Below are 27,657 nucleotides of genomic sequence, written 5' to 3' on the forward strand. Positions count from 1 at the left end.
CTCAAGACCTCAGGGTATTATTTTGAAAAACTCTAAAATCCCCAAATTTCAGATATGATTTTCAAAAATATGCCCATTATCTGTGATTTTGAAAAATAATGAAAAAGATACTGCAAAAAAAACTGATGCAAAAATCCTATATTCATGTTTTATTTAAAAAAGAGGAAATATGGATTCCTTAGACTCTAGGGTATGAACCTGATATGAATTTCATGACAAAAATGATTTTTTCAGGTCATGTGAAAACTCTAGTGATAATTCTTCGCATTTCAACATGCTAAGGACAGGGATTGCTCTCCTGGCTATTTCTGTATTTTTTTTAAATTTTGTATTTCAGCAAGGAATGAAGTCAATTAATTTCCTTTTTAATAAGACTAGTAGATTAGGAAAATACAAATTATCCTGAATTTCAGCAAGATGTTGACAGCTTCTTAGGTTCTGCACATATCAAAAACTATAGGCTGAGTCACTGTACAATCCGGTAAATGTATTGGCAGTTTTGTAATCACGTCCAGGGGCATAATAAATGAGGTACAACATTGCCTGTAAATGGAATTATTTCTCAAGCCATAGGGAAAAAATATTGTAATCCAGGTAGATAAACAAAACACAAAATCTCAGTTCAGCTGTTTTTGATCTTGGAACTCATTATGGTGGCTGTAGTTACTACTCACAATGTCTGTGAAAGGCGATGTGATCCTGAATCTGAAAAGCTGCAGTTTATTGCTCACTACCTCCCCTTTAACCACCAGGGTTTATATCACCAGGTGTGAAAAACGACCCAAATAGGAAACATTTATGGTCCTTTAGGACTGTTCTCTATTCCTGAACTAACTATAGGGGAAGTTGGCTCCTTGCAGTAAAAGCATGGGAGACCATGGTCAACGTACTTCTATCCTTAGGTATCACCTCTGTCTCCCTCTTTGTCTATCCCTGGGGAAACTCCATTGTAGAAATGCCCCCACTCTCCCATGACTTTCATTAGAGAGATGGATACAGGTGCTAGGGTTAGTCTTCCTAGAATTAAGAAACTTAATTGTGTACTACATCACAGTCCTTTTATACTTACACAACATGTGGAGTTTAAATCTTGAAGAATGTGTACAAATGCTCTAATTTCCCAGTACTGTCTTGAAAAGTGTTAGTTACAGATAGTGATACACCCCTAATTGTTGAGCCAGATTCAACATCAATAAAATGGCATTCCAGCTCAGCAGAAAAACAGAATTGTCATTTAGGTTTCTAATAGTCTCTCTGTCTCTGGTTATCTGGCATCTTAGAGAGTCCATTTCCCAAATGATCATATCATATTTATATAGCACTCATAACTAGAAGAGCCTTTTCTAGGATGGGTTTCTGGAAAGACAACATTAATAATAAAAATTCTTACTCAACACTTCCTGAGGACCAAGGAATGTTGTGCTTTAGTATATTCACTGATTTGTTCTTAATGACAACATCCTATGAAGTCAGTGCTTTTTGCATTGTCCTCTTCAGCTTCCAGGTAAGAAACCCCAGGCTCTGAAAGTAGTTGGCTTGAAGTGACACAAAGAATTTCTTTAACATTTACGAGTGGTGACCAGATATCCATGTTCCAATGACCAACAACGGTGCATTCAACATGATCAGTTGATGGTATTATCATGTGATATCATTTAGCTGCAGTTACCATTTGAATGGACTGTCCCAGAAGATGCAATCACAACAAAGATGACTTGTTTTGATGCCATGATCATGGTTGACAACCTTGCCTCCAGTTTTGGCCAAATGTGTTCTCTTTCGCTCAAACCTGAGTAAGATGGAGCAGATATTTTCAAGTCTTAAAGTTATATTCTAAATCAAATGAAGTTAGGTGGGGAAACTGCATCTATATTTGTTGTATTTACAAACATTTTGAGCTCATCTCCACACAAACAGCATACCATATGTGCACTCTTTTTCCTCTAGGGGCTCAAGATTTGGATCGTATCCGACTCTCCACCTACAGAACAGCATGCAAGCTTAGGTTTGTTCAGAAGAAATGCAATTGTAAGTATGCCGGTTGTAAGAACTAATTACTCTCATGAATCTTATAGTTTACACTTGTTACTGGGTTTATTAAAATGATTGATTAAACTATGTTTACACTAAAATAAAGGAGTATTTTGGTACACAAATGTTAAGGAGATTATTCCTAAGTGCTTCTGAAATTTGGATTACCTTTAACTAGCAAAACATTGAAATGGATGAGCCTCTGAATATGTAAGTTAATCCTAACCTTGGAATGATATACATCTGGATGGATGTTTTTCTTTCGTTTAAACTTAGTAAACCACAATGTCATAAAAATGGTTTCTAAACTCTATAAAATATCAAAAAGTCCTTCCAACATTTGCATTTCATTTACAAGTTTCAGTGTTTATAAGTTCATAAAATACATTTAAACTTCTTTCTGAAACTACAAAATTAGCCCTTCATGTAAGAATATTGATATTTTCCTACATCAAACAAGAGAAAAGAAACAGGTCCAACCTTCAACTGTAGCCCAAGTTTTAAGATCTAAGCAACAACCTGGATGCCTGATGATAAAGCACAGGACTACATTCCAGGTGAGTCAGCACTCTCATTGTAGTACATCCATTTTCCCCTGCAAGATTGCTTAATGCTTCATTGGCATGAACACGCTGTTTTTGTTTCCTGAAAATTGACTATTGTTAAAAATTAATAACTGTTCGCACATTTTTAAATTAGTATTGGATTCATTTTTTTAATGCAAGCCATGGTGAACACATACACATAGTTCCCAAATAACTGGCAAGGGAACTGGACTCTTTGATGAGCTTAGAGATCCAATTATCCCCACATGTCTCCCCTCTCAGAGTCTCCAAATGTTTCCTAGAGCTCTGGAAGGCTAACCAGCTGTATGCATTTGCACTGACAGGTAACTGTGTGTGAGGATGGGTAATGACTTCCTATGGCTGCTCATCTACAACTTGCTCCCTAGCCAGTGTCTAGCAAGGGGATTTTGTAGCAGTAAAGGAAGAAAGAGGAGAAAAAGTAGGTTGTTTACACAAAAAATAAAATATTTTGACTCTTCACAGGAAGCAAAGCCAATTCAAAAAGAGCAGCAAGAGAGGCACTACAGGTATTGAAAAGAATTTGTGGCAGTATTTCTAATTCTAAGTTTGATGAGTTAATGAAAGCTCTTTCCATGTTGTTGTTAGTGAAAAAGGAACAATGACCCTTCAGAAAAAAAAAAAAAAAAAACTCTCCTTCCTCCGCAATCCCATCACCCATTATCACCAATGAAAATTGATGACATCCTCCCACTTTCTTACTGCATTTTATCATGTCAGGGGCCATCAAGATAAATGTAGGAGAGATAGGGAAGGGAATTCTGCCTCCATTAAAGAACTGCAAGGAAGAACCCTAGCTCTCCTATCAGTTGAGCTCATAATTTCCAGAAAGACTACATACACATGGTAAGGAAGGAGAAAAAAATAATAAATAGGAAGAAAGGAAGGGACAAGGAAAGGGTTACACCGAGGTTACAAAGTGATCATAGACTGTCATCCCTGACTGGGAGGATCTACTCACAGGTCTCACGTACCTGATTCCTCCAGTTCTCTGGCAATGGCCCTTTCTCACATCTTTTGTCTTCCTGTTCTTTTCTGGCTCTCATGCTTATCTTACTTCCATGATTCTGTCACAATCACCCTGACTTTCTTGGAAAACAGTGGGGGAAAAGAGACAGTGGTAACTTATTTCTGGGTGAAAATAAAACCTTCATGCCTCAATGGGCCCATTCACTTCCTCCTTAATTCAGTAATCGTATAACGAGCTCCTAAGAGATTTTTGGCACTATGCTAAGAAATGCTTTTATTTTTTTACTGGAAAGTCAGATATATGGAGAAAGAAGGAGAAACAGAGAGGAAGATCTTTTGTTCTCTGATTCACTCCCCAAGTAACTGCAATGGTGTTGCACCAATCCGAAGCTAGGAGCCAGGAGCCTCTTCTGGGTCTCCCATATGGGTACAGGTTCCAAAGGCTTTGGGCCATTCTCTGTTGCTTTCCCAGGCCATAAGCAGGAGCTGGATGGGAAATGGGGCAGCCAGTATATGATCCAGCACCCTTATGGGCTCCCAGCATGGACAAGGTGAGGACTTTCACCATTAGGCTACGATGTCAGGCCCCAAGTATGTAGATTCTTGATTGTGTAGGTTTTCTGCTGTTGGCATTATAAATGATTCAAACTTTAACATGTAAGACATTACATATTTATTACCTCAAAGTAACTTCTAGTCCAGAACTAAATGCTGCATAATTGGATTGTCAGCTCAGCATCACCTTGGGATTAGGTCAAAGTGTTGATCAGGTCTGTGGATCTCAGTGGGGGACTCAAGTCCTCTTCGTTTGTACTTGTTGGTAGATCATTCCTCTATGGCCGTGGGTTCTTAGAGTCTTGCCACTTGGCCGCCCTGACCACTTAGAACATGGATGTTTGCCTATCCTTCTAAGCCAGCTGCAGTGTGTTTCTCTTCATTTTTGTGGCCAGAGAAAACTCTTTTGCTCTTAAAAGAGTCAGGTGCTTATATCAGGCCCACTCAGATCCCTGTATTTTAAGACCATAATTTCATCTGCAAAAACCTCTTCATTGTGGTCTCTGGATTAGTGTTCCATAGAACAGCAAAGAGAAGATAGGAGAGTCTCTCAAATTTTCACAGAAAATTAAATGAAAAGATAAGTTTGTATTGGTGCAAATGATTTTGAGATCCATACTTCAGGAGGTCTATAAATAATTCATGAAAGAAAATGTGTATTAAGAGAAAAACTCTGCATGGATTTCAACTTTTCAGCACCAAAATGAAATCATGTTTTGACTCCACTTTTCCATGGACTTTCTGAAGGACCTATGATATGTGACATAATAAGCTAGGAGCCATACAGAGGAAGGCCTAAAAGGACCCCAGTTACCACGTTGCCTAAGAACACGCACTTTTCTGTTTTCCAGATAATGATGTCTGAAACCTTGAATGTAAAAATAAAGTTTAGAGTAACAGGCTTGGTCAAGAGAAATAGAAATAAACAAAAGAAATGTGCTTAAAAAGACGGAAGGACTCTCCTCAGTCAAGGTTTTAAGACATTCACTAAGGGAAATAAATGACAGGTGCCTAGTCCTTGGAACACTGTCTTCTTTGGTTTTTATTGTTGCAAATGTTTTTGATACAAGTTGTTATTCCTGATTTTGAATCATTCTAGACATTTACTTGAATAAAAATGTATATTGCACTAGAATATATTGTTCTCACACATTGCTTTTGGGACATCGACAATGGCAGTAAAAAAAAAAAAAACAATCCCATTAACGATACTCATGTGAAAGGACAATAAAAGAAACTTCTCTCTGAACACCCTGGGTCTATGGCAAGACTGTCTACCCCTTACTCAGTTAACCTTGGGTGAGGAAAAGCTTTGATCATCCCTGACAATTGTGCTAAGGATTTAAGTCAAATGATTTCTTCCACTTCAGTTTTAAGATCTGATTTCTCTTCATTTTAGAGAAAGCTGAATGCTTTGTTGGCACAGACTGTTGCCATATGCAGCTCATGAGCTAAGCCAGAAACACAGTCTTGTTTCCAGGTAGATCTGGATGTAACAGACAATAGCTTCCTTTTCTTTCTTCTGCCTCTGCATTATACCTGGAAGCTATGCCAACTGAATAGTTTTACTTCCAGGCTTTTGAAAGCAACAGCATCTTTAAATGATTCTGGTAGATGGGAAAGAGATTTGTACAGAGGAATGCCTTTCAGGCTTCGATTATCCCACCTAACAGGTGCCAAGACAAGACTCATGATCTTCCCCTTGTGGCCTGCCAAGGCCTGTTCCTGGGCAGCCATCCAACTGGCCTATGGCCAGTCAGTAGAGCAAGGAAGGATACCCTCAAGATGCTGTCATACTGCCTGGCTCCTAGGATTTTGGGACTCGGTGAGAGAAAACAGAAGACAGGAGGATGAACATAGGAGATGAGCTGCACAGGTGATGGTCCAGGAAACTTATTCCTGATGAATCCTTGGTTCTGTCTTCACAGAGGCTTTGAGAACAGTTGCCTTTCTTATTAGCAATCACTCTTTTTTAGCTTTAGTTTTTGTTTGTTTTCCACTCTACAGTTTTGTAAATAAAGGGCTTCCCCCTCTCCATTCCTATCTTCCCTCCCTCTTCCTTCTCCTCCCTCCTATCTTCCCCTTTTTTTGCAATATGGTTATTTCAGCTGCAGTCACAACCACAGCATCCTGCTGTTTACATGTGTCATGACATTGTAGGTACAGGCAATTTTGTTGTCAAGATATATTTACCAGTTTCATTGGGGGGTGCTTCTTTTATTTAAGAGATGAACGCTGAAATGTTTCTTTGTTTTCCAGTATTCTCTCCATACACTTTTCACTTATGAGAGTATATGTGTGTATTTGTTTATTCATATATCTTTATTTTGATCTTGCAGGGAGGTTGCCTTATATGAGAGAGAACATATGACATCTGTCCTTTTCAAAGTGGCTTATTTCACTGAGCATAATGGTCTCCATTTGGGACTACTTTCGTGCAAATGGTAGAATTTCATTCTTTCAATAGCTGAATAGCAGTCCATAGAATCAATGTGTCACAGTTTCTGTATTCATTTCTGTTTCTACAGGCATCTTGGTTGTTACCATGTCGTTATTATTGAGCATTGTGCTGCTATGAATATAGATATGAGGGTTGTTTTCACAGATGTAGGTTTCACGTCAGTCGGAGTAGGATTGCTGGGTCATATGGTAGATCAGTTTTCAGTTGTCTGAGCGCTCTGCATACTGAGTGGCTGCACTAGTCTACAGTCCAACCAGCAGGGTGGTAGGCTACCTTTCTCCCTGCTCCTCACCAACAGGTGTCGCTAGATGACTTCTCTTTGTAGACCGGTCTCACTGGAGTTAAATGGAAATCAATGTGGTTTTTATCTTATTTCAAAGAGCCTGAGCATTTTTTTCACATGTCTGTTTGCCATTTGAATTCGTCTTTAAAAATGTCTGCTTATTTTCTTTGCCCATTTCTTAACTATTTGTTTTGTTGTTGTGTTTCTGAAGGTCTTTGTAAATCCTGGATATTAGTCTCCTATCTGTTGTGTAGTGTGCAAAGATTTTCTCCCATTCTGTTGATTACCTCCTCACTTTGCTGAGAGTTCCTTTTCTGTACAGTTTCTTTTGCTGCTATTAGTTTGATGTAATTGCATTTGTTATTTTGGCTTTGACTGCCTGTGCTTCTGGTGACTTTTCTAGGAAGTCTTTGCAAGTGTCTGTACTTGTTAAGTGCTTCCTATGTTTTCTTCCACTAGTGCAATGGTTTCTGCATTCAGATTTAGGTCCTTGATCCATTTGAGCTGATTTTGGTATAAAGTGATAGTTGTGGGTCTTGCTTCTTCTATATGTGGCTAACCAATTATCAACAAACATCTTTTGTTGATGAGACCAACCTTTTCCCTGGGTTATTTTCAGTTCTCTTGTCAAAGATTATTTGGTTGTTCATGTGTGGGCTCCCTTCTGGGGTTTCTATTCTGTCCTGTTGAGCTGCTTCTCTGTACCAGGACCAGACTTTTTCAATTACCACTGCCCTGCAATATATCTTAAGATGAAATTGTGATTCCTCTAGCTTTATTTTTATTCTCTAAGATAGCTTTGGCTATTCATAGTCTCTTATATGTCCAGATGAATTTTGTATCATCTTTTTCAGCTCTGAGAAATATGTTGTTGGGATCACATTGGATCTGTATATTACTTTTGGTAATATGGACATTTGATTATATTGATCCTGCCAATCCAGAAACATGGTAAATTTCTCCCTATTTTAATGTCTTCTGTTTCTTCTTTTTTCAAGGTTATATAGTTTTCCTCATAGAGGTCTTCCACCTCCTTGATTGGGTTTATTGCAAGGTACTAAAGGTTCTTCTCTACTATTTTTAAAGGGATTTCTCTTGCTAATTATTTCTCAGCCATTGAGTTGTTTGCACTAAGGCCATCAATCTATGATTATTGATTTTGTAGCTCGTTACCCTGCCAAATTCTCTTATGAGTTGTAAGATAATCTCTTTATTTAAATTTTGGTTCTCCTATGTATAGAATCGTGTGATCTGCAAACAAAGATTATTTGACTTCCTTTGTTCCAATTTGAATTCTTTCATTTCTCTCTCTTGCCTAATAGCCCTAGTGAGGACTTCCAGTACTCTGTTAAAGAGCAGTGTTGATGGCAGACATCATTGTGTAGTTCAGATCTTAGTAGAAAATCTTCCAATCTTTCCCTATTAAGTATGATGCTGGTATTGGATTTTTTCACAAATTGCTTTGTATTGTAGAATGTTCCATCTATGCCTGTCTTGCTTACCATTTTTAGCATAAAGCAGTGTTGGATTTTATGAGATGCTTTCTCTGCATCTATTGAGATGATTATACTATTTCTATTCTTCATTTATGGATGTGGTGTATTATGTGTATTGATAAGTGTATGTTAAACCATCCTTACATGCCTGGGATAAATCTCATCTGGTCCAGGTGAAGGTTCTATCTGATATCTTGTTGTGTTCTGTTGACCAATGTTTTGTTGAGAACTGTTGTATCTATATTCACCAGAGATATTAGTATGCAGTTCCCTTTCTCTGCTGTGTGTCTATCTGGCTTTGCATTAAGGTACTGTGGTTCTTAGGAAGAATTTAGAAGAACAACCTTCCTTTCTATTATTTTGAACAGACTGTTGTGAATAGGGGTCACTTCTTCCTGGAATGTTTGGTGGAAATTAGCTATGAAGTTGTCTGGTCCTGGGCTTTTCTTTGTTGGGAGGGATTTAATTACTGGCTCAAGCTCCATCCTAGTTACAAATCTATTTAGATTTTCTACCTCATGGTTCAGTTTTGGTAAATGACATTTGTCCAAGAAGCTATCCATTTCTTTTAGGTCTTCAGTTTGTTGGTGCATAGTTGCTTAGCAATTGTTCTTGTATTTTTCATTCAACAAATAGGATGGAGTTTGTAGTGCATGCTAAGCATTATTCAATGGAGGAAACTGGAACATTCAGATTCTATCCATTTGCATATTTCTCTTATACAACAAATGTATATTTATATTGCTATGCTTCTTGGGAATTACTAAAATTTTCATTTGCAATATATTCCACTCACACCTGTTAAAATTAGAGAAAATGAGAAGTTGATAAGAAAACAGTGCAAAGTTTGTTCAAAGGATCATTTTAAAATAGTTTGCCTTCTCAATGCATGGTACAGAGACTGCCAAGTGGCCCAACTCATAAATCTGGAAGGCTTATTTAAAATTTTGTTCTTCTTACCAGGAAAATGAAAGGTAACTTATTGGTAATAGACTCAAAACAACATTAGACAACATTTAAACTACAAAGACATACAGGGGGAACTAAGAGCAATCCTGACAACCTACCAACAGGACGACATATGCACAGAGCAAGGATTGACCCCAGAGTGGAGCATGAGGACAGGAAGAGGCCTGTATCCCACACCTGCAGACTTCATAAACCCCACCAAGGACTATCAATACGGGCACCAAGGACTGCATCCCAACTACCAAAGGGACCACAGGGAACTGGAACACCTTCAGAGCCTGTGAACTCAGAGGGCATCCCTCCCGAACTGGATCTACTACACGGGATGAAAGAAGCCCGAAATCTTCCTCGGGGGATCCAAGGACGTCGGAACAACAGCCAGGAACCCAGAGTAGTCCTCAGAATCAAAAGAACTACCTTCAGGACTAAGGAAAGAAACTTTCTCTTGTGCTTACTTAGTTCCAACGTTGGGTCTCTACCCTCTTTGCAATGACTGTCAGGGTTGCTCCAGAGCCCCCCTCCAAACACACACACACACACACACAAACACACGCACATTTGAATAGACAGAGAACAACAAGGAAAGTTTGGTCAGTATAGACTCAAACATACTTTGCTAGATAGGACACAGAACAAGAACACCTCACCAAGATGCTGAAGATTTCTCTGCTCACCCCTCCCATAACGGTTATGTACCTTATATGGGGAAATGTCAATGTTGGGGCTTTTGATTGATTAGGTTTACTCTGTTGGCTCTACCTTCAGACCAGAGAAGGTCTCACCAAAAAGCTGTTGAACATATCTGGGCAATAATATGAGGATCACAATGCTTGGTACATGCTAGCAATGAAGGAATCTCAACTGAACTTGAACTGAGTCACGCAACACAGTAGAGGAATCTACCATGGGGGGAGGGTTTTGGGAGGGGTGGTGGGAATCCCAGTACATATAAAACTGTGTCATATAATAAAAATAATAATAATAATAATAATAAAATAAATTTTAAAAAGAGAAAAAAAATTTTGTTCTTACTTCTATCAGAGACAGAGGGAGCCACCAACCTCTGCTCACTCCCTTGCTGACCACAACAGCTCCCAACTGAGGCCAAAGCCAGGCATTGAGATTGCACTCTAGGTGCCCTGCATGAACAGCATGGAATCAGGTTATCTGAGCCATCGCCATCACCTGTCAGTCTGCATTAGCAGGAAGCTAGAGTCAGAAGTAGACCTGGGTGTCAAACTCAGGCACTGTGATGTGAGACATCAGCAAATGGGACAGCCAGTGTCCATTTTTTTTTTTTAGGCTAATCTCCTGTGAAAATACTTTCTAGTCACTTCTCCCAATCTAAATAATCAATCATGGAGTCTCACAAGGTGTATTTTTTCATATCCTTTTATTCATTCCTACCTTTATTTGCTGATTATACCTATATAGTCCAAAAGAACTTTACCTGGATTATGGTCTATGCATTGTAACCCTAAATGTAATGTGTAGGACTGTGAATTTGAGGGAATTTGTTCTTGTACATAAATTATGTAAAACTGCACAGTTGGCTTTAAAATAGGAAGATCATTTTGGTAGCCCTACCAATCTGTTTGGGACCTTTAACAGCTTTTTTCTTGCTGGCAGCAGAAGCAAAATGAGAGATCTGAAGGGCTACAGATATGTGACTTGCTATGGCTGATGTGTACATGCAGGGGCCACACTATCAATGTCTAAAAGTTGACAGATATCTTGTCAACAGCCAGCAAGGAAACAGAAACTTAATTAAAATAAACTAAAGTCTATTAATAAAAAAAAAAGTGTAGTCTTTTTTTGAACTGAATTTCCCCCTAGAAGCACTAAATGAGAACCCAGCCAAAACAACACCTTAAAATCGATCCCTGTGATAAGTTAAGCAGAGAGCTCAGGCATGCCATGTTATACTTCTTACCCACAGGGCATGTTGCACTATAGTTAATAAAAGAGTATTGTTTTAAGCTCTCAAATTTGTGGTTATTTTTTACATATCAAAAGGAAATTAATGCAAGGAGCTGCTGCTGTGACTTAGCAGGTTGTGGCACTCCCATGCTAGCATCCCATATGGACACCAATTTGAGTTCAAGCTGCTCTAATTCTGATCTAACTACCTGCTAATGTACCTGGGAGAGCACCAAAAGATTCCCCGAGTGCTAGTGCCCATCGCTCACATGCGAGACTTGGTTGTGGTGTCGGGCTCCTGGTTTCTGTCTATACATCCTTCTCTTCTCTCAAGTGAGTACGTTTTAAACAATGTTTTTAATTATTCAGTGAAGTCTAAAGCCATGTATAAAATGACTACTCACAGAAAAGACACTAGATACTCATGCTTCCGTAGTTATTAAATATACTCTGAATACTGCTAACCATGCAAAGAGAAAGCAGCTAGTGTTCTGACTCTTCATTTCCCTTGTCTTACTGTTTTTACAATCCTTGGAACAATACTTCAAAAATAATAAGCTTGATAAGTGCTTGCTCAATTGAATTTAGTAAAATTTAATTTGTGGTATGACAGCTAATGACCCAACAATTATTATACCTCATATTGAATAATGATGTTCTACAAACACAATTAGAAGGATACTGAATACCTTTTCTCGCAGACATCGGATGCGTTGCCAGGGCCTTTGATGATTTTCATGATATTCACGTTGATTTTACACCAAAATGTTCTGTAGACCTTTTCATGAAGCTTTATTACATCATCTTTACCAGGAAATTGAAGTGAACCTGAAATATTATCTTTCTAAGATATAATGCTTCTTTCTAAAGACCTTTAGCCGAGAGAACAGTGCTTAATAAAAGTACACTTTGGGAGTAAGGAGTGTACAATACCCTGCAAGGATTGGATTCACATTTTATAAAGATATAATTCACAGTAAATATTGGAAAACAAATGTAATGAAATTGTGCTTTTCCTAATAATTTTCTTTATGAAAGCAATGTTTGCTCAATATTGAGTGATAACCAATCTCATGAAAGTAATCTAATCAAAATACAGGTGTTGACCCTCCAAAGCACCATTTAACTCAATTCTTCCTCTGTAATTGAATTTTAAACACTAGTAAGAAGAGGCCTGTAAAAGGGTACATAGAGAAGTAAATCATTTTTTAAGATTTATTTTAGTTTTATTGGAAAGTCAGATATACAGAGAGGAAAAACAGACAGGAAGAACTTCCATCCATTGATTCACTCCCCAAGCCACCTCAGTGGCCAAGAGCTGAGCCAATCCAAAGCCAGGAGCCCGGAGCCTCATCTGCAGGGTTCCAACGCCTTGGGCTGTCCTCGACTGCTTTCCCAGGCCACAAGTAGAGACCTGGATGGAAAGCAGGATCATCAGAACTAAAACCAGCACCCATATGGGATCCTGGCACATACAAGGTGAGGGATTGTAGCCACTAGTTGCCAGGTCCAAGAAGTGAATCATTTTTAGAAAATCCCAGCAACTGGCTAATTTGCACCTGTTCTTTGTGACCACAGTGTTCCCAGGATTTTTGTGATTTCTGCAAAATACATTGCTCTGAATGCAAAGAGCATCTGCCATTCTTTTCAGTTGTGCCACGTAGCAGTGGTTCTCAAACTTCATTGTCTATCAGAATCACCTGCAGAACTGCTTAACCCTACTCACTGCTACAGCAAGTATGCCTGCTTTTCACAGCCAGACTCTCATTTTGTGTCTGAACTGGCTCACATGCTAGTATGAAAATGAAAGTAAGGTTAAACTTGGTAAGGTGTAAGTGTTCCATATTTTTTAAAATAAAGAAATTGGTGAAGAAGGAAGTGCACCATCAAAAATACATTGAAGTGTTACATAATGGCCAATAAGTTACTCAATTGTGAGCTTTCCTTTCCAGTGGCCCAGTCAAGGTCCACACAAAATCTGAACATACTGTCTTGGTCCATGCCCTAGGCCTTCAGGTGCTAGACCCCTCCTCACGCACATCCGGCTGGGTTTTGGAAATCACCTGGAACCTTAGCTCCTCCTGCAGACCTTCCCCAGCCTCTCAGCTCACACTTCCAGCCCTGTTCTTGGGCACCTGTAGCACTTCTTTCTGTTTCTAAATGTGCACTGAAGCTGTTTCCACAACATCGTGTCTTGTACTGATCTTCTGAATGGGTCTCTTGCCAGGGAAATTTCAAATGCTTTAAAAAAATAGCCAATAAAAGCAGCCATAACTCATTGTATAACCTTAAAAATTACTAATGATGTTTCATTTCTTTTGAAACTATGAAGGAATCTTATGTCTTGCTCCTTTTTCCAATTCTGCACCTGTACACATTTGGCAGTCTTTAACCATATATTATTATCCTTATGTTCAATAGAAGCATGTTAAGTGTTGATGTATTAAAATATTGTTTTTTTCTTATTTACTGATTCTCTCTGAATTTCAAAAATAGGTCCCTACCGGAAATTATCTTATTAAGATGCTAATGACTATGACACAATCTCTTGTGGATTTATGACATCACTGCATCTATCACAAGAAAAACAAACCTTGAGATATAAAAGAAAGCCTACATTAAGGGTCTAATATATTTGAAATTGGCAAAGTAAAGAACTGCAAGAATTTGAGGAGTAGATTGTAATTCTGCCTGCATATAATGATAAATTTTAGTGGCTGCTTTCTCTCAAAAATAAGAATAATATCTCAGATTTATCTAGTGCTTTACCATTTTATTGTTTGTTAATTTTTGTTGTTCCTCAGAATGTGTTTAAGATAAAAAGATGAATATGAAATCATTCTTGTAAACGTTTTAGCACCTGAATGCAAGCCAACACTACCTCTAAGCCAATGCTTTTCTGTGTAAAATAAATATAGGTGTGCATGTGCTAAAGTGCCATGAATATCAAATCTCATGTTGTACACCTTGACTTGTTTATCAATTAAACATTAATAAGTGTTTATCAATTAAATATTAAAAAAGAAAATGAGAAAATAGACTGTTATTGCATTGTCTCTGAAATTATCTAATACCTCCTCCTATCACCTGTAAGTTCTGCTAGACAGGGACGCGTCAATCTTGTTCACTATCTAGAACTGGAAACAGTGAGGGAGGAAAAAGAAATTATCCACTAAGGAAGGCTTAAGCGTCTGAAATGGATGGTTAGGTGTGAAGGTCAAGTGCATGGCTTAGGCTCGTGTGTTGGAGAAGGAGCTGGAGTTGTTCCAGACACACAGGTTCAGTTCCCCCCAGCGCATCACAGCCCACCGTGTGGAGCCTGGCTCATGTGTGACACTCCTTAACGGCCTTTCTAAAATTTGTGATCTGCTTGGTGCTTGAAATACTGAAGAAAACTTCCTTTTGGAATCGTTTTTTCTGGGAAGAAAGTAGTACTTACTTGTGTCTTCAGCTTTTTGCTCTAAGGATGTTCATTTTGTCATCGTTGTCATCGTCGTCATTGTTGTTCTAAGGCCATCCTAACTTCACCAGATAAGTTAGAGAAGGAATTTCCTCATTCACTTTTCTGTCAGCCAACAAACATATCTTAAGAATCACCATGAGAATCTACCTGCAACTTCCCTCACCTGCACCCTGAGCTAGTCTTTCTCCCTGAGATTTCTTGGATTCATGGAGACCTACTGAAGCTTTATATATGTCTCTATTAATTTGTAAAGATAAGCTCTTAGATGTTAATAATTAATCATTGACATCAACACTAATTTTGTTGCACTGAAAAATGAAACATTGCTTTGAGCATGTTTATTCTTTATATGGATAATATCAATTAGCAGATTTCATTACAAAACTGTACCTTTACCTAGTATATGAAAAGATAGTGTATGTGGATATATAGGTGAGGAAACCCCCACTTCTTACCTAAAAGTGTGCTGTGTGGACAATTAAGTTTGTAAGTTATTTAGTAAAGTATGAATAGTGCCATCTCGTGGTAAGTAGTCATTATTGCACAAGCTGAATAAACATTCATTTTTCTTAAAATGATTTCATATGCTATAGTAAACAATATTTATACAACCATCAGATTTTTAAATACACTTATTATACAGCTTTGTAATGATTTTCAACTTCACACTTCTCAGTTTCTATTTCAAAAAGCAAAAGGCTTATGATACTGAAGTTTCTCCAATAGGAATAATAATAATAAGTAATAATAAACACTTAATCACCACATCGAGTGTAAAGCGCTTCTCATGGATTATTTAATTTGACTCCTGAAATAATCCCGTAATGGGCTATTAATTTTCCTGTTTTGAATATCATGAAACTGACACCTAGAAGGTTAAGTGACCGCCCGAGGTCATTCAGGTAGCCAGCAGAAGTCGGTTGGAGCCCATGCCCGAACAGGATGCTGGGCCCTTCTGCACTGATTACACCTCCCAGAAAGTTACCAATTACCGAGAAATCACCAAGTTTCTAATGAGACTTTGTGGTTAAAAAAAAAAAAAAAACAAAAAAACTCAGGATTTATAGCCCCTAATCTGAGAAAGTGTCTGTTTTATGGCTGCAATGTAATGTATGCCTCCTTTATTTCACCCCTGCAATATACGATACCAATTATGTGTTGGTTAGTGGATTCAATTTGAGAGACTGGTCTGAAATGTAGCGCTGTCCATAGATCTTAGGAATCAATAATAATAATAATAGCCTAAGATAGCTTTAGATCAGAGGATGCTTAATTACTTCAACACTAATAGATCATTTGTTGATCACCGGTTATGTGCCAAGCCCTGGAGGCAGCCCTTGCAAATGTATTCTGCCTTTCAACTTACAGCTCCCTCTGGATGGCACTGGCCACCTTCTTCCTAAAAATATGAATGCAGACAGTCTTTCATTTATTAGCCAAGACACAGTGAAATCTCAATGTTTATTTTTGCAAAGTCTGTATTGTATTCTTTTCACTGTGCCTCCACTGGAAAATAACTGGTATAATATGCATGTTTGTAGGCTTTCTCTGCATACAACCATGATCCTATGCAAAAAAAAGGAAAAGAAATAGCACCATTTCTTACTTGGAATACAGTAAGCTCCAGATATTTTCTCTTGCATCCTGTCTATCTCCATTCCTCTCTTCTCTTAAACTTCGAAATTATTCTCTGTAAAATTTTTCAATGCATTTGAAAAACAATATTCCCATCTGCTAATTCACTCCCTAAATACCCACAGTGGCCAAGACTAATTGGGGCCAAAGCCAGGAGCTTAATGCTGGTGTCCCATGTGAGTAACAAGAACCTGATCAGGGACCCATCACTGCTGCCTCCTTCAAGCTGTATTAGCAGGAAGCTGCAGTAAGGAGCCAGAGTGGGGCATCAGACACAAGTACTCCATTGTGGGATATGTGCTTCTTCATCACCTAGGTATAATTTGAGACTACAGTCCTGATTTTGTCCCTGTGTTGCTTAAAACCCCTGTCTTCACACTCTGCTTAAAAACCCAAACCCTTCTCCTGACCATAGAGATTCTCCAGCTTTAGCTGGTTCTCCTCGTCTCTTGATGACTGTATCATAACCCCATTTGGTGCCTTGCAACTCCTGTAATTAGTACTTTACTTTTCAAAACAATGAGACTTTCAATGTGTGGGAACACAGCTATTAACTTTATATTTTAATGATTTTATGAATCATTTCCAATTACTTGGAATAGTAAAAATTATGACCTTATGTCTAATAACATAGATGTATCTCAAGCTAACTAAGAAAAGTTACTAAATTATCACTAAAAGAATATGGCTACCCTCCCAAAATAAAGTGCATATTCTATGATGACAGCAATTTGGCATTCTAGAAAATCATGACCAGAAAACAGATTCATGCTGCCGGGCAGTGACTATGGATGCAATCCAGAGAGAGCACCAGGAAACTTGAAGGAAGGAAGGAAGGAAGAACCTGTTTTTCGGTTGTGATCATGGTTTCTGGGATGTCATTAGAACCTCAGAATAAACATGGAAGGAACTAGAAATGGACAGCCTGACTATCTTTTGGAAAGTAACCCTACATAACTTAACTAGTTAATAGCATAGTCAAGAAACTGCTTCTTCTTCACTAAGCTCTGCTGCTAAATCATATAGAGAACTTTTCCTTTTTTTCCTTATATTCTTTCTTACTGTAACTTTCCGTTTTTTCTCAAACTACATTCTCTTAACAAAAATAGAAAAATAAGTGAAAGCATTTTACATAGTCAAGTGCAATTTTGATACTCTTTTGAACACTAGAATTTAAATGTTAATCTTTTACTTTTGAAAGGTCAGTATGCATAGTGAGGAAATGCTTTTAAGCCAGATGCATTTTGATTTAAATGCCAGTTTTGTCATTAACTGGCCTTGTACCTTTGTATTAGTAAATTTCCTTGATCTTCAGTTTTCTTCTTTAACATGAATATTGCACCTATATTTCAAGGGCCATTGTGAAGATAGAAATAACTATCTACCTGTTCTTGTTATTATATGCTGTACTTAAAGTCTTAGCAATCTTACGCTGCATGTAGATAACTATGTCAACACCATGATAGCTGAATGCAGATGAGGAATTCAGAGCAAAGAGTCAAGTGTTGCATCTGCCTTCCTGTGCATTGATGTGTCACCTTTTCTTTGATTGTAGTGCACCTGGTAGACATTTGGAATGTGATAGAAGCTCTGCGGGAAAATGCCTTGAACAACCTGGACCCAAACACAGAACTCAATGTGGCCCGCTTGGAGGCTGTACTCTCCACCATTTTCTACCAGCTCAACAAACGGATGCCAACCACTCACCAAATCCACGTGGAGCAGTCCATCAGTCTCCTGCTTAACTTCCTGCTTGCAGCTTTTGATCCGTAAGCTTCCGTTGAATATCATTCCTCGTTATCTTGTCTCTAGTTTCTCCTGAACTTCTTGCTCTCTCTCAAATAATGCTCTAGAGCAACTATATCTTTTGTTCATGAGCTACTCATGCCACTGAAATCTGTGTATTGACTACAAATTTTAAATACTGTAGAAGCAAGTAGAGAGTAAAATAGTGTCATAGGAGTTCAAGGACAATCAGCTTTTATGCGCTGAGAGTTAACTTATTGCATGTTCTCTAGAAGACATGGAGACGTGAGGTCAGCTGATGGTGTTTCCTGGAGTGTAACAGTCTCCCTAAGTGATAATCTTAGACTAAAATTTCAAGAGAACTTCTGCCAGGGCCTCTAGTCAGGAAATAGCATCACTACCTCAAATTTCACACTTGTTTTGAATATTACAAAAGGAAATTACTAATGTGGTCTTTCAGCAATTGCATTTTATGACTCTCAAGAGAGTTTGCTTAGCATCTTTGGCCAGCACTTGAGATTATTTCCCAAATGGTAGAGATGTTCCAGCCAGATTAATACCATTTTTATTACTCAACAAAATTCAACAGATGTCACTTTGCAAGCCAGAGTGGTAAAGCAATTGCTCCTGCATGGTTTTACCAGCATTCATTGATGAGTCTACTGTGTTCATCCTTTAAGAAATTTTCAAATTGAAATAACTCTAAATTGAACAGTCCAACATTCTTTGCTTTGTGCACGTGAGCTTTAGAACTAGATATACTGCTCTGGCCCAATTGCTATGGCAACTGGTGATCAGACAGGTTGAAAAACTGATTTTCCACATGACAGGCAGCAGAATGGAATCAGGCTGTAGAATTTTTCTAATAGCATTTCCATATTGGCCCCTCTACAGGAATGTCACAGATTTGTGACTTAAAGCTGAAGACTGCAGGGAACTTCTTTGTTATAACAATGCAAAATTCAAAAACAGAAACAGAATTTCAGTCAAAGCTTGAAGTATTGCTAGAGACAATTCTTAAGAAATCAGATTAAAGGAATACTTTTCACATGATTCCTAAATATAAAAACAGGCCAAATTGACAGACAAGTCAATGTTCTGTGAAATAATGGGACTTAAACTAGTAGAGTTAGATTTTTCAATTTCAATAGAAATATTGGTTAGATTCTTTTTTTAAATAGAGCTATGTTCTCTAACGATGAGATAACTGAGTCATTTTGAGAGCAATGAGTGCTAAACTAAAGGTCTTGCCCAAGGTAACAAGCAATTCATGAAATGTTCAGAGGAAATATTTATATTGTCCCTTCTCTTATAGAACAGAATGTGCTTAATGTACACTTTCAGTAACTTCATTGTGGTACCTTTATACACACAGACCCTAGCCTCTAGATAATTTCACTTCTCTCCTTTGTTGTAGCAAGTAATTATAGGCAGTTCTACTGATACCAGAAATATCCATCTGCTGGCTTTTGGAATTTTAAATGTGGAATGTAAGCCATCAGGAAGTACAACTAACTAGAAATGTAGCTTGGAAGTGAATATCATAAGAAAAACTTTAGAATAAAATGAATGTTCAACTCTATTTCTTCTAGTAGTAAACTCCCAGAGTCCCGGTGTGGAACTCTGATATCACTTTCTGACATGTATCTCACAAGGAAGGGCACGTGTTTAAGAGACTGCGGTGTTTTAGCGGAGTAAATGAACCTGATACTAGTAAAGCAAAGATCACCTGTGCTGTTAGAGAATCACTAAAACATTCATAAGATTTATATCCTATTTGCTATATTTAGATAGACAAATTAATCGGGAGAAATGTTAAAAAAAAAATAGGAGAAGCAGGTGTTTCGGCATAGTAGTTTAAATCACCAATTGGATTTTTATCCATATCAGTGTGCCTGGAATGGAGTCTTGCCTCTATGTAGCTTTGCTTCTAATCCAGCTTCCTGCTCATGTGCCTGGAAGGCAGCAGATGATGGTCTATGCTATGAGTTCCTGCTACCCAAATAGGAGACTAGGAGTTCTTTGCTTTAGGTTTAGCTTGGCCCAGCACCTGTTATTATGGGAATTTGGGGAGTAAACCAATTAGTAGCAGGTATCTCTGCCTCCCTCACCACCATCACTCTGCCTTTCAAATAAGCAAAACAAATATTTTTTAAATCCAGAGTGCCCTAGGGATCTGAATTCTAAAGATGTTATTTTTTTTAAAAAGGACATGCAGTGTAGCTCATGAAGAATATGAAGAATAAGAATATGCATTCAAAATTTAGTTTGTTTTTTTTTTCTTTTTGGTTTCTTTGGTTGGGTTGGATTTGGTTTTCTGGTGCTTTTGTTTTGGTTTAGTTTTTGCTTTGTATGTGTGACTTACAATTCACCAGATCCCACCATTTGGACTTGGGAAAGAAAAACAAAATAAACTGAGTATTATCTTGCAATGAAGATCAAAGCTCACTATATGTGGATGTACTCATGGAAACCAGACTCAGTTTCCTACAACGACAATCCCAAAAGAATCGCATTCCTCTGCACTCTATCCCCGAGAAAATATGATTCACAGTTCACAAGGGTTCTTACTGCACATTATCATCAATTCTCGTTTGCAAGGCTTTCCTGCTCTTTGATCAAGTCAGCCTCTTTGAAGTCGTGGTCCACAACTACATGTAGAGGATGATTTGGACAGTGTTAAGAGGTAACGCTTGATGCCAGTGACCTACATCCATCCTGACATTCTATCATTGAAGAGAAAGTGCCTTCACTCTAGAGTATTTTTTATTCTTCCTGACTTTCCTTCTAAAACTAGCTGAATTCCCAACAGGGAGGTGGCCCAGGCAGTGATTTTTTTAACAGATTCTTTCCAAGCTTCCAAGAAGCTTTCCAAGAAGTCCGTTTTCCTCAGATCTCCAGGGAAATGAATAAATATGCTTAGAGAGGGTAGGAAAAAGGAAATTAGAAGAAGAGAGCAAAGCTGAGGAGGGATGGAAAATGAACAAATCTTAGCAATAGTCTGAGCTTCCTCTGGTCTCTCTCCTGTATATCCCCCAAATCAGCCTGCCCCTAGTGCGAATGGTGACTCTCCTCAAGTCACTTTAGGGACAATGTCTTCGAATGAATGGCCTCTGAGGCCATACCGAGCATGAGAATAAATCAGTGGATGGAGATTAGAGGTTGATCTTTTCTTAGTTCATGTCACCCTACTGTCCTTTTATTCTTTTTCTGATAGAAGTCCTGCCTATTCTTCAGAGTGAAACCAAGACCAAGTCCAGCTCATCTAGACTCAGATTCAATATATTGACTGGTTGTGATTACTAATGTGGGTGATTTGCTTGTCAATAAAATTTCAATATACTTCAGTTGCTTTCTTCCCACCTCCCAGGGAAACAGCAACAACAACTGTGCTCTAGACTGACTCTCATTTTAACCCAGTAGTATTCTACTTCTTAGGACAGTCCCTCATAAAGTACATGATGTGATAGTCATCTTCTTTTTAGTAAACACCATTTTTATATACATTCAGGCACTCAAAAATCATAGTAGTACAAAAATAAATCCTATTTTCAGAGGTCATGCTAAGGTCATAATGCTGATTCTATAATGATAATACTAATTATAATAATAGCTAAGAAGTATTCAGTAAGGGCTCAGCAGGATAACCTATTGGCTAAAGCCCTCGCCTTACATCTGCCGCACCCATATGAGCATCAGTTCATGTTCCGGCTGCTCCACTTCCCATCCAGCTCCCTGTTTGTGGCCTGGGAAAGCAGTAGAGGATGGCCCAAGTCCCTGGGATCCTGCACCCATGTGGAAAACCCAGAAGAAGTTCCTGTGTCCTGGCTTCAGATCAGCTTAGCCCTGACGCTTGTGATGCTAAGGGAGTGAATCAACAAATGGAAGATCTTTCCATCTCTCCCTCTCTATATCTGCCTTTCTAATAAAAATAAATACACCTTTTAAAAAGAAAAGTACTCAGCAAGCCAGCAGTATTATTGTTTGGCACTATTTTTAATGTTGTAAGATGAGAAGATGGTGGAACTAAGATGCGGACAGGTGAAATAATATTGTATTTCACACAGCTTCATACTAGATGAGATAAGTGGGGGAAAATCAATTTCCAGAAGGAACTTGATACATGATTTCTGTTTCATTTTTTGAAATGAGAATTAACGTATGCTTTTTCTCTCCCAGATTTTTCTCACATAGCACAGGATATGGTTTGTTTTGTTCACATTCATAACCTTTCCAGTTTGTGGCATTTAGACGTATTTGAAAGAGTGCATATATCTAAAATAAAGAAATATTTAGACTTAACAAGTTTTATCTTGTAGCATTGAAGTCAGCTTTATGACAGCTATCTAGAACGACAAATCCATTGTGTAATAATCTTAGGCAGAGAATACAAATTCTTGGTGTTTTCTTCTTTGTTTGACATATTGCATCTTGGTAAGCCTTTTGAGCAGTCACTCCCACTGCTGAGTTCCCAATGCTGTAAGAGAGACCACAACACTATTTCAAATGTTGGATTTGAAATGACTCTGGAACTCTGCCAAAATCCTTCTGCCTTTTGAATTTTAATAATGATTCTGATATTTAATGCAAGAAGCACTTCAAAGTACACAGCCGTTTTTCTGTGAGCCACAAAATGTATTGTTCATATTTGCCACTACGTGTGAAAACAAAGGGAAGACACAAGGGTTATCTAAAACCAAATGTTCTTTTATTTTCATCATCTTTATGATTAAAACTAGTTATTTAAAACAATTTTTACTTGATTCAATGATTTTTTATTTTGGCACATCTTAAATTCAAGATGTCTATAAACCCTCTCTAGTAACTAAAACTTTGTTCTGACAGAAAATACTTTGCTCTAGAGTCTTACATGTCACTAAAATGAAATCACCTTCCTAAGAATTTTTATAATTGTTACTCTTATCTTCTACCACATTTATATGTTGGGTGAACGGCACAGAAAATATTAAAGGACAAAGGGAAGTATGAAGCAGTGTTGGCCCCTTTCATTCTGAAGAAACTGCAAATTCATCTGACCCAGAACTAGGAGGACTTCTTTTCTAAGATTATTTGCTAACCTCATGGAAGGCTCCAAGACTTGCCAGGGCCTACTACAGCCAGGACAATTATTATGTAATCACTTCTGAATCAAGCGCATCATGTAACTGCGCAATCCAATAATAAGGATTATAATGACAATCGTTGAAACTTAGTAAACACTTCATACTTCTCAATAGAAATCTTAAATGACAAATCAGAGCATGTCTCTCCCTTAGTCTGTTCATTAATTTAAGACAGGCTGAGAGCCTGAGATGGTCTAAATGCTTGCATAGCCTGGGGAAAAACAGATAAGATGAAGTGAGATGAGATGGCCTCTTGCAAAAATGTGCAAGTTAATTAAATTAAAATTAACCCGCTTTAACCCTTTCTGTCTAGTAGATTGTGAAGAAATGGAAGGTAGAAGCCAGATCTTATTCTTCAATGAATATTTTTTCTTCATTAGGACCAAGACAATAAATATTTGAGTGTCTAAATCAGCAATCCTGTGAATGAAATAATTCACAGATGAAGCTTCTCGTGGAAACACAGGAGTGGATGTTATTGTTTCAGTTAATGAATCCACTAAAATGTGGGTGAAGGCTTAGTTTCAGTGCTGTGCCTCTGCTTACAAAAAATGGCTCAGCGTTGTTTTGGTAAACTATATCAAGAAAGAGCTTCTGATCTTAGCTGTTAAATGGAGAACTAATTTTCCCTGTTTCTTTAAGAAATCATGAGGTAGAATTTAAGTCTCAGTTTCAGGTCTTGGGATTTCTCATGAGATGCTGTCATTTCAAATACTGAGCTCTCTTGGCAGTTAGAAAAACTACATTCTGTTCTTAGTTGAGCCTTCCATCAATAACCTATCAATATCTATTCATTATCATCCCTTCTGGTCCAAAGCATATTTTTTTCTTCCAAGTAAAATATTTCCATAAAAGAAGTCAGTCGGTCTTTTTGTAAGATCATACAAAACCCAGCCCAGACTGAAGCACCTGTTCACTCTTTGTTATGATGAATCACACTTTGAAACAACTATTGTCTATTCTTTTTTTCCATTATACAGTTTTGTAGGGATAGGCTTCTCCCTCCTCCTCCTCCTCCTCCTCCTCCTCCCCTTTCCATTACCCTCTGTGTTTCACAATAATATAGTCCTTCAGCTGCAATCACGACTCTAACCTTCTGTTCTTTCCGAGTGTCATGACATCATAGGAATAAGCAATGGGAGACAATCTAGTGTCACAGTTGTATTGGGGGCCTTAAAATAACTATTTACACAGTCATTCTGCATTTATTTTAACTGAAAAGTAAGTGATTTCCTTCTATTTTCAATCAGTTCTTTAAGCAGCATGATATTGGCATAAAACAAGGCCCATAGATCAATGAAACAAAACAAAAACAATAGCATTAGATAAAAGCACATCTACGGCCAACGGCTGTTTGACAACGGTGCTGAGAGCATCCATTGGAAAAACACAGTCTTTTTGATAAATAGCGCTGGGAAAATTGGATATCTACATACAGAAGAGTGAAGCTGGGCCATATCTCTCACTGTGTGTAGAAATCAACTCAAAGTAAAACAAAGATAAAAATTTAAGCATGGAAGCTGAAGCTATTGGAAGAAATCATAGGGAAAGAAATTCATGACATTGGAGTGGTCAAGGATTTTCTGGATCAAACCCCAAAAGCACCAGAATCGAAGCAAAAGCAGACAACCTGTTTTTATCCATCTACTGAGCTCTTATACAGCAAAGCAAGCAGTTGACTGAGTGAAAAGACAGTCTACTTAATGGAGAAAACATTTGAAACTATACATTTGGCAAGAGGTTAATTGCCAGAATATAGAAGAAGCTCTATTCAGTAACAAAAAGTAATTAAATCAAAATAACAGGATTGAGCCAGGTGCAGTAGCCTAGTAGCTAAAGTCCTCTATTGCACTTGCTGGGATCCCATTTGGGAGCTGGTTGTAATCCCGGCGACCCCACTTCCAATCCAGCTCTCTGCTTGTAGCCTGGGAAAATAGTAGCAGATACCCCAAAGCCTTGGGATCCTGTGCCCACATGAGAGACCTGGAAGAGACTCCTGGCTCCTGGCTTCAGATAGATGCAGCTCCGGCCGTTGTAGCAGCTTCAGGAGTGAATCAGAGGACGGAAGACCTTCTTCCCTGCGTATCGGACTTTCCAATAAAAATAAAATAAATCTTTAAAAAAATAAAATGGCAGGACTAAACAGACATTTCCCAAAGGAAGATGTGCCAATAGCCTTCATGAAAAATAAAGAAAATGCAGTATCACACCGAAGGAAATGGAAATGAAATCTGCAACAATGATATATCATCTGACTCTGGTACGCTTGGCTGTTGTCAAAAAGACAGAAGATAACAAGTTTTGGAGAAGAAATGGAAAGACATGGAGTGCTAATTAGTTGCAGTTGTTGTAGAAAAAGTACTCTGATTCATTAAAAACTAAAAACAGAACTACCATATGACTGAACAATCCCACTCCTGGGTAAAGTCAAGACATCTGCCTCACACCAACTCCAAAGCCTTTGGTTCTGCTGGGAACACTCTCTAGCAACTTCGTTATGACTTTTTAAGGTACCAGTTCAAACTGCTCATCAAATCCTAGGTATTCTTTCACAACTTTTCACAGAAGCAAGAAAAGAATTACAATTGTTTTTTTGTTTTTGTTTTATGTTCATCCCGGTGTCGCCACATTCCCAGGCTGTGAGGGACAATCTGTTTTCCTCCGTCCCCACACTTCCTCACTTTTGCTTCCTGAGTTTTAGCTGAAAACACGATTGATCCCAGCGAATGATGATTCCTGGCTGGCACAGCTTTTGGATGTCTCATTTCAGGATGCCAATTTCTCCACGTCCCAGTGTCCCCACCAATTCTTTTTTCCCAGGAAAATAGAGACTGATGCCAGGGCGACTTTATTTAAGTAACGATCTTTGCATAGGAGATTATTCTTCTTGCTAAAAGTGTTTATTAAAGGGGGCAGTTGTCGTTTTGGTGCCCATTCTTCATTCCAGAGTGGGTTGTATCACTCTCTTTCAACTCCTTAAAGATGTATCCTGTGCCAAAGGGGAGCAGGTTCTGAACCCATTTAGTGTGGATGTGTTTACCTTGATCTAAATCCCTGCAGACCCCGAATCCTCCTTCGTGACAAGGGTCACTTGGCCATATGGCACAGTAGCTTGCATAACAATAGGTTCCAGTGGCCTGATTTCACCCTTGAGCTCCTGCAAAGCTCACAGTCAGCCTCCTTGTACTTGATCATTTATACAGATTTATTGTGTCCATTTGGCTGAGTAGCTCTGATACAATCACTGTTCGATTTTTTTTTTAATGTGATTAATCTTCTATTTCTAGGAACAGTGCAGAACTAACAATCTCTCTGTGATCTTCCTCATTAACAGCGAAGGTTTAAGAATTCACCTGTAAGCTATTATCATTTCCCTGCTTTGGACAACTTTCTGTTCCAATGTCATCTGTACTCAATCCTCTCCTTGAGTTAAAATCTTTCCCTCTGGGCCCGTCTCAGAAGCCTAGCGGCTAAAGTTCTCACTTGGCACATGCCAGGATCCCATATAGGCACTGGTTCTGAATCCCAGCAGCCCTGGTTCCAATTCCGCTCCCTGTTTGTGGCCTGGGAAAGCAGTCGAGGACGGCCCACGGCCCTGGAACCCTGCACTCGCATGGGAGATCCAAAAGAGGCTCTGGGTTCCTGGCTTCGGATTGGCACAGCTCAAGCCACTGTGGCTGCTTAGAGAGTGAATCAGTGGAGGACGATCATCCTGTCTGTGTCTTCTCCTCCCTGTAGATCTAACTTTTCAATAAAAATAAAATGAATCTTAAAAAAAATATCTCCCTCTGATGAATTGAAAGATGCATGTATTACTGTCACAGTCTCACCTACAATGCTTCTCAATTCCTCTGTATTTAAAGGGTTCTCATTGCCAATTCCCAATCTCCCATGCTTTGTGGACTTCTCTGTTTTCAATAGTTGAGCTATATTTTGGCTTAAGAAGCCAATTATTTCCTGAAGTGAAATGTTTCATACTTTTTAATACCCATGCCATTGGGAAATTAAAGGTCAAAGAATAATTTTAAATATAGTAGCTTTTAAAAAATTATTCCAATTTTGTGAAAGCTACCTGCTCTAAAATTACTGAAAAGCTTGATGAATGAACAAACTTGAAGGGCCACTGTTATGAATATTTATCAATGTAAGAAATAGATTGATCACTGTCTGCGGCAATCAATGTCCTAGGCATTGAGAATTCACCTGATTCAGACAAACCATCTTTGCTACCAATGATCTTACACTGTGCAGTCAAACACATTGCAAAGATGAAAATAGTCTAGCTTACTCAGTGGGCCATGTGTTACATATACAATTAAAAGTAAAGGAGAGGGCCCAGCATGGTAGCCTAGTGACTAAAAGTCCTCATCTTGCATGCACCAGTATCCCAAATGGGCACCAGTTCGTGTCCCTGCGGTCCTG

General features: G+C 38.3%; 1 protein-coding gene across 14 annotated transcripts in view; it reads left to right on the top strand.

The window, feature by feature from the left end:
• The window catches only part of DTNA (dystrobrevin alpha), a 301,963-nt gene that overhangs the window by 200,693 nt on the left and 73,613 nt on the right, over nucleotides 1–27,657 (top strand). For all 14 annotated transcript variants that reach the window (XM_040984880.1, XM_040984874.1, XM_040984877.1 and 11 more), the window contains 2 exons: nucleotides 1,948–2,028; nucleotides 17,922–18,135. In XM_040984880.1, the coding sequence (XP_040840814.1) occupies nucleotides 1,948–2,028; nucleotides 17,922–18,135 (295 nt within the window). The remainder of the gene's footprint in view (nucleotides 1–1,947; nucleotides 2,029–17,921; nucleotides 18,136–27,657) is intronic.

The sequence above is a fragment of the Ochotona curzoniae genome, unplaced genomic scaffold, assembly GCF_017591425.1.
Source record: "Ochotona curzoniae isolate NIBS_2020 unplaced genomic scaffold, NIBS_Ocur_1.0 contig_43, whole genome shotgun sequence".
In the NCBI taxonomy this organism is placed as follows: Eukaryota; Metazoa; Chordata; class Mammalia; order Lagomorpha; family Ochotonidae; genus Ochotona; species Ochotona curzoniae.